Below are 6835 nucleotides of genomic sequence, written 5' to 3'. Positions count from 1 at the left end.
ACTTATGAGCATCTATGAAGGGTTATTGTACTGTTGATTAGTTATATTCGATGGACACAGAAAGATATCTATGGTGAGAAGAGTGAAACTGTCGGTCTTTAGTGGAGTGCCTGGCAGTTAACGGATGGTGGATCTCATGGCTAAAGAGTTTAGTCAGCTATTCACGTACTGTTGGAGCTTCGAGCCATAGGTTCATAAGGTCCCCTTGGCAGCTCAATGGATTCAAGTTGAGAATAAGTTTTTGGGCCTGTTTGAAGTGTTTAAATTGACAAGAGGAAGTTCTATTATATATGATATGATTGAACTGGTCAATTATATATGATATAGTTGACATGATGTATGAGATACATTAATTGGAGGAAAATGATATAAATATGATTTATATCTAGTGGAGGAGAAAAGGACTATGGTTAATGTATTGCATATGATGTGATATTAAACCATAGGTTATAAATATAATATGATTATATTTATTTTTAATTTAAACGATTATGGGATAATTATTGCCCGATTTTTTCTCTGTAACCGAATGAGATAGTGAGAGGTTGCTTTCAGTTTTTGTAACTGAAGGATGAAATGAAAATTGTTTTCATTTTGCAAAAGAATCAGACATTCGCTCACGTTTTGTGTATACTGCCTATCCCATAGCAAACCGAGAGCATACACGATAGCTCAAAGTTTCTAAACGATCGTATACACGCGCGTGGTTTACTAATCGATCGCATAGGATTTGCTAAACAGTCATTGTGCCCTTTTTACTACACGATCGTGTACCTCTACCCAAACGATCAAGCATCGTCTATATGATAGACACCCGATATCTTCTACTTGCTCGGTCGTGGTATACGATTGTCTCTTTCTCCTTCCCTCTACCAAATCCAACAGAGCCCACACCTCCTGGATTCTCACACCGAGAATACCGAGGGTTCCAAGTGGTGGTGTCTTCCTTGCTGCCGAGTTCGTGAGGACTCCATTCGTGGGTAGACGATTTAGTGGATGATTGCTTCGACATTCCCAGCGAGAGCGAAAGGAGCAGTCCTTGGACGAGAACGAGATTTTAGGCGAAGAAGGGTTCTTCAACTGGTGTGTATTTCGTTCTCTTGTTGTTTAAAGTTTCAAAGCATGCTTGTAATTTGTTGTTAAATGCATATCTAGTCTGTTTGATTATGAATGCGGTAATTCTGTCACAATGAGTTTGGAACGATCTTGCTTCCGCTAAGAGATACTTTTTGATAAGAGTTCCTTCAATAGCATGTTGTAATTTAGTATTATGCATAATCTGTTCTTGTTGACTGTAAATGTATGCGTTCAATTGAAATGGGATTTAGACGATCCGCTTCTGCTCAAAGGTTCTCTGTCAACAGAGTTCTTTCAGCCTCTGTATCCGATTATAGCTTCACGACCTTTTGAAGCATGGGGGCTTGGTCTTGTTGGCCCTATAACACGTAAGTCATCAATGACACATTCTTACATCCTCGCAGCCATTTATTACTTTTCAAAGTGGGCGAAGGCTATCACCTTGAGGGAAGCTAAGAAAGAAAACGTGGTGGACTTTATCCACACTCATATCATCTATCGGTATGATATCCCCCATCAGATCTTGACAGATAATGGGAGACAATTCTCCAATAGCTTGATGGATAGATTGTATGAGAAGTTCAAGTTCAAACAGTTCAAGTCGTCCATGTACAATGCTACTGCAAATGGGTTGGCAGAGGCATTCAACAAAATGTTGTGCAACCTACTGAAGAAGATTGTCTCTAAGTCAAAAAAGGATTGACAATAGAAGATTGGTGAGGCATTTTGGGCTTATCAAACCACTCATCGTACCCCTACAGGAGTCACTCCATGCTCTATTGTTTATGGGGTAGTGGTTGTCCTTCCTTTGGAAAGAGATATTATGTCACTAAGAATGGTGATACAATAGGGATTGACTACAGAAGACAATGCCAAGATATGGCTTCGGGAATTGGAAGCACATGATAAAAGACGACTGGAAGCTCAACAAGCATTGGAGTGTTACCAAGCGCGAATGTCTAAAGCCTTTGATAAGCACGTAAAGCCTTAATCCTTTCAAATCGGTGATTTAGTGCTTGTTGTAAGAAGACCCATTATCATTACGAGACATACGGGAAATAAGTTCACACTTAAATGGGATGGACCATACATCGTCAAAGAGGTCTACACAAGTGGAACATACAAGATCATTAATTAAGATGGATTAAGAATCGACCCAATCAATGACAAGTTTCTTAAGAAGTTTTATGCTTAACGAGTGTAAAAAAAAAAAGGAACTTCTTATCGTAAAAGTATAAACTGCACATTACTTCTGACCGCATGAGCTTAAAAGGTGAACATCTTTAAAAAAAAGTTGGTGAACTACGTTATGACTTAATCCCTATCATTATAAAGGGTACGTAGACAGCTTAAAGAAAATTAAGTTCAATCACACACACACACACATATATTTATGAGTTCAATTGCATAAAAAGTAAAAATTTAAAGGAAGCTTCAAGCATTAAAATTTGTCATTAAAAATAATAAGTGGCTCCCATATAAGAAAGAGTTTTTTGGGCACCATAGTACATAAATCCAGTGATCCGCGAAGAGGCCAACTAATGACTTTGCCACAAGAAAGCTAAGTCCATCCTTTATTGGCTGACCTCTGTCCCTAAGAATCACAAGGTATCTCTCACCAGACGAGATGTGTTTAACGAAGTGAATCATCGTTCTGCAAAAAGCACCATAAAGGAATGAGTCTTGACAACATGGTTCAAAGACAATTTTAAAAAAAAGGATAAGAGTGATAAGGTCGTTGGACCTTTTCAAGGTCATCCCTATGTTGATCAAATGAAGATTGTTAGACCTTTTCAGAGTCATCCTTATGTTGATCAAATAGGGTTGTTGGACCTTTCCGGAGTCATTCCTATGTTGATCAGGTGGTGATATAATAGGGCAGACCTTTCTGGGGTCATCCCTATGTTGATTAAATGGAGGTTGTTAAACCTTTCTAGGGTCATCTCCATGTTGATCAAGAAGTGGCGATATAATAGGATAGATCTTTTCCGGGTCATCCCTATGTTGATCAAATGAGGATAATTAGACCTTTCCAGGGTCATCCCCAAGTTAATAGGAAAATGACAATATAATGGGGTAGATCTTTCTGGGGTCATCCTTATATGGATCAAATGGGGATTGTTAGACCTTTCTGGGGCCATCCCCATGTTGACCGAGATATGATAAGACAAACCTTTTTGAGGTCATCTCTATGTTGATCAAATGGGGATTGTTAGATCTTTCTGGGGTCATCCTTATGTTGATCGAGATATAATAGAGTAGACCTTTCCAAGGTCATCCCTATATTGATTAAATGAGGGTTGTTAGACCTTCCCGAGGTCATCCCCATGTTGATCAGGAAGTGTCAATATAATAGGTAGACCTTTTCGGGGTCATCCCTATGTTGATTAAATGAGGGTTGTTAGACCTTTCCGGGGGTCATCCCCATGTTGATCGAGAAGTGATGGTATAATAAGGTTAGACCTTTCCAGGATTATCCCTATGTGTGTCAAGGAGACGGTTACATATCGAGGCACTGTTGGCAAAAAAAAAAGATTTAAAAAAAACAAGAAGAAGAAAAGAAAGGAGAAAAAGAAAGAAACAAAAAGGAAGAAAAAAAAGAGAATAGAGTAGGAGTGGAAGATGAAAATGAGAAAGATGTGTGTGGTGAACCCTGGTTATATTGGCCAAGATGGACTCGAATTCCTAATTTAATTTGGAGTTCCTACTAAAATCTTATATTTCTAAAAGATTTTGATAAGATTTGAATCAAAATATCTTATGTTTTAAATTTGGATTTAAGATTCTTGGTGGGTTTGAATGGATTAGTCTTAAATCAAATGATATCAAAATTCATCTACATCAATTAATTTGGGGCATATTCCAAATTTTATCTCAAATTCATCTCAAATTAAAATTTGACCATATTCCAAATTTTATCTTATATTCAAATCAAGTTTAGCTTTTATCCTCAATCCAAATCAAATTGAGGGTAAAATTTCAAATTTATTTCAAATTAAAATTTGGAAATATTCCAAAATTCATCCCAAATCTAAATCATCCAAATTTAAACTTTTATCCTCAAGTCAAATTAAATTGAGAATAAAATCTCAAATTGATGTAAAATTCAAATTTGGGCATCTTCCAAATTTTATATCAAATTCATCCAATTTAGGTTCTTATCCATATTTTCAAATCAAATAGTTACTAAATTCATAGTTTGACTGACACATCAATTGAGATCAAATTCAAGAACATATATTTTTGAATTTCGATTCCAACCTTATATTTTTCGAGATTCATTCACCCATATACGTATATAAATCTCGAAAAAAGGCATTTGTTGAATGAGAAATTTTTGATCAATCACAAATTGCCACGTCATTCAGGACAAAATTCCAAATCATCAAATTTGGGACCAATTAGAAGTTGATATGTGTCCTAAATTGAAGTTGAAAACAAATTACGATGATGCCACGCAGTTTCAAGATGACCTTGAATCAGATAATATTGATTTGACCCAATTTGATATTATTATTTGGGTTAAAGTCCAACTAAGCCCAAAAATGGGCTAAATTTGATTCAGATGTCAAATCGAGCCCAAATCCAACTAGTTGAGCCCAAAGGCGAAACCCTACACTCCAGAGCACCTAGAGAGAATTCTTCCAACAATCAAAAGGCGCACTATCTCCTGAAGTTGACCACACTTGAAGACCGAAGTCCTTTGAAGATACAAGCATTCTTTCAAGACTCCAAGCTCAAGAACATCCACACGCTTTGCTTCTATACATCAAGCTTACACGTTTAACCGAGAGAATCAGAGCATCAAGTACCAGAGACGAACCACATCACATCAAATCAACATTTAACATCAACACCAATTCAAGTTCAACTCCACGAAATAAGTTCCTCCGGAAGCCTCATGCAAACACCGATCCTCTAAGAAGATTCAACAGGTCCAAAGGTCAATCGTCCAAGAAGATCAACAAGCCCAAAGAAGATTGGTCAGCAAGTCCAAAGGCCAATCTAAGTTTATTTTGAATGCATTAAAGAACTATTATGTTACAGATTATACTTGTTATATTGAAATGGATACAAATACAAAGTTCAAATTCCACGAACTTTCGACAGAAAATTATATGTAATAATGTTGAGGTAAACACACCCCAGTTTTAAAATATATATTTTTAAAATACATTAAATTTTTAGTTAATTGAAATGCTAAACTCATCCATTAACGATTTAAAAAAAAATTGTCCATTGACGTAATCTAGATAGGACCTCTTCCACGGCAATCTATTGAACGGATCAAATATTTATTAAGAAAATAATTAAATAAAAACATATGAATATCTTAAACTTCAATTTAATATTTATTCTTTGCATTTAATTATTCATTAATTAAGATTAAATGTTTTATTTTCCTTCCGCCGACGTGGAAGTTTTTGCCTTTCTTCTAACTCCACCTTTGCTCAGAGTCAAAAACAGGCGAAGAGCTTCTCTTTGCTTCCAAAATCAATTTTCCACCGTCGTCATCGCCGCCGCTGCCTTCTTCGCCAAATCTGATACTCTTTTTCCACAGATCGAAGCTCTAACACCTTCTTCTCCGGTATTCAGAGAAATATGGCGTATGTGGATCACGCGTTTTCGATAACAGACGAAGACATTATGATGGATTCTCCGTTCACCGTCAACAATCGACCTCCGATCAAGGAGATCGCTCTTGCCGTTTCTCTTCTCGTTTTCGGCATGATTGGAATCGTCGTTGGTGCCTTCATGGCCAGTAATCGAGTCGGTGGTGATCGTGCTCACGGTACCTTTCTTTTTGCTGTTTTCGCTACAATTTTGCCCTAGTTCGAGGGTTAATTTTTGGTTTGTTCTTGAATATTTTCAGGGGTGTTTTTCTCGTTGTTGGGAGCTCTCTTGTTTATTCCAGGATTCTATTACACGAGGATTGCCTACTATGCATATAAGGGTTACAAGGGTTTCTCCTTTTCCAACATACCCCCTGTCTAAATGCTCAAACTTCCGACTAGTTGTACAGATTTTCTTCCCCAGATTTCTTCACTGTCTACGTTGGTTCTACCCTCACTTGTCTTTGACTACTAATTGTACTGTATCCGTTTACTATGGTTGAAGAGTGAAGAATCTATCTGGATTTGCATTGTGCATTGTGCATTATCAAGATAGTTCTTCTGTTTTTACTTTTTAGTGGTCGGTGGCATAACCGTTTTAATGAAGGAAGGCCTATTATATATATATATATAGTAAATTTTTTATCATTTTTTTAATCAAATTTCGTTTTACCCTAGTTTGTTTGTTGTTTGAACACATAGTTTATCACGTGAAGAAAACAAAAAATTAAAAGAATTAGATTAGCTTGGCAGATTCAAGTTTCTCCAGGACTTTCATAGCCCTAGTAGGAGATACTAAACAGGTTTTCAGCTTTCTAAAGGCACTTAGATTTTTCTTCATGGTTTTTTCCTTTTATGTTTATTTGTTTGTCAGTTTGTTATCTGTCTTCTGGAAATTAGTGGTACATTGACATCTAGCCATTTTTCTTATATCTTATACTTGGCGTATAAAATGTTGTCAATTTGATGCAGCCCTCGCTTGGCCCCTTGCAGTTGATGAATGAGTTCAGTATTTCTTGTGTTTATTTTCTTGGTTGGTAAAGATGCTTCTGTAGAGCAGTATGCAGATTTGCGAGACAACTATTATTTTTGTGACAGGACTTATCGGTGTGAGAATAATTTGAAGACATTGGTAATTAGAAACT

The 6835-nt window shown here is 36.6% G+C and overlaps 2 protein-coding genes across 2 annotated transcripts; both read left to right on the top strand.

Annotated features, from left to right (window-relative positions):
* Positions 1-1456: 1456 nt before the first annotated feature.
* LOC150037614 (uncharacterized) lies at positions 1457-1780 on the top strand. The gene has a single exon (XM_090310957.1). It carries the CDS (start codon positions 1457-1459, stop codon positions 1778-1780), a length of 324 nt encoding a protein of 107 aa, XP_090167083.1.
* Positions 1781-5509: 3729 nt separating this feature from the next.
* On the top strand, positions 5510-6338 carry LOC120071459 (transmembrane protein (DUF872)). Its single transcript, XM_039023757.2, has 2 exons — positions 5510-5869; positions 5951-6338. Exons 1-2 carry the CDS (start codon positions 5680-5682, stop codon positions 6070-6072), a joined length of 312 nt encoding a protein of 103 aa, XP_038879685.1. The 5' UTR covers positions 5510-5679; the 3' UTR covers positions 6073-6338.
* The last annotated feature ends 497 nt before the right edge of the window (positions 6339-6835 follow it).

This window comes from Benincasa hispida, chromosome 2, assembly GCF_027475165.1.
Source record: "Benincasa hispida cultivar pf3 chromosome 2, pf3_genome.v1.1, whole genome shotgun sequence".
In the NCBI taxonomy this organism is placed as follows: Eukaryota; Viridiplantae; Streptophyta; class Magnoliopsida; order Cucurbitales; family Cucurbitaceae; genus Benincasa; species Benincasa hispida.
The sequence above is the reverse complement of the archived record's forward strand: the minus strand, read 5'-3'. Positions and strand labels throughout refer to the sequence as shown.

What these genes read in the sequence shown, in the direction of transcription:
- LOC150037614 (XM_090310957.1), top strand. Translation starts at nt 1,457, where the DNA reads ATGACACATTCTTACATCCTCGCAGCCATTTATTACTTTTCAAAGTGG.
- LOC120071459 (XM_039023757.2), top strand. Translation starts at nt 5,680, where the DNA reads ATGGCGTATGTGGATCACGCGTTTTCGATAACAGACGAAGACATTATG. An exon ending in CGGTGGTGATCGTGCTCACG is followed by an intron (nt 5,870 to 5,950) that starts GTACCTTTCTTT and finishes GAATATTTTCAG; the next exon opens with GGGTGTTTTTCTCGTTGTTG.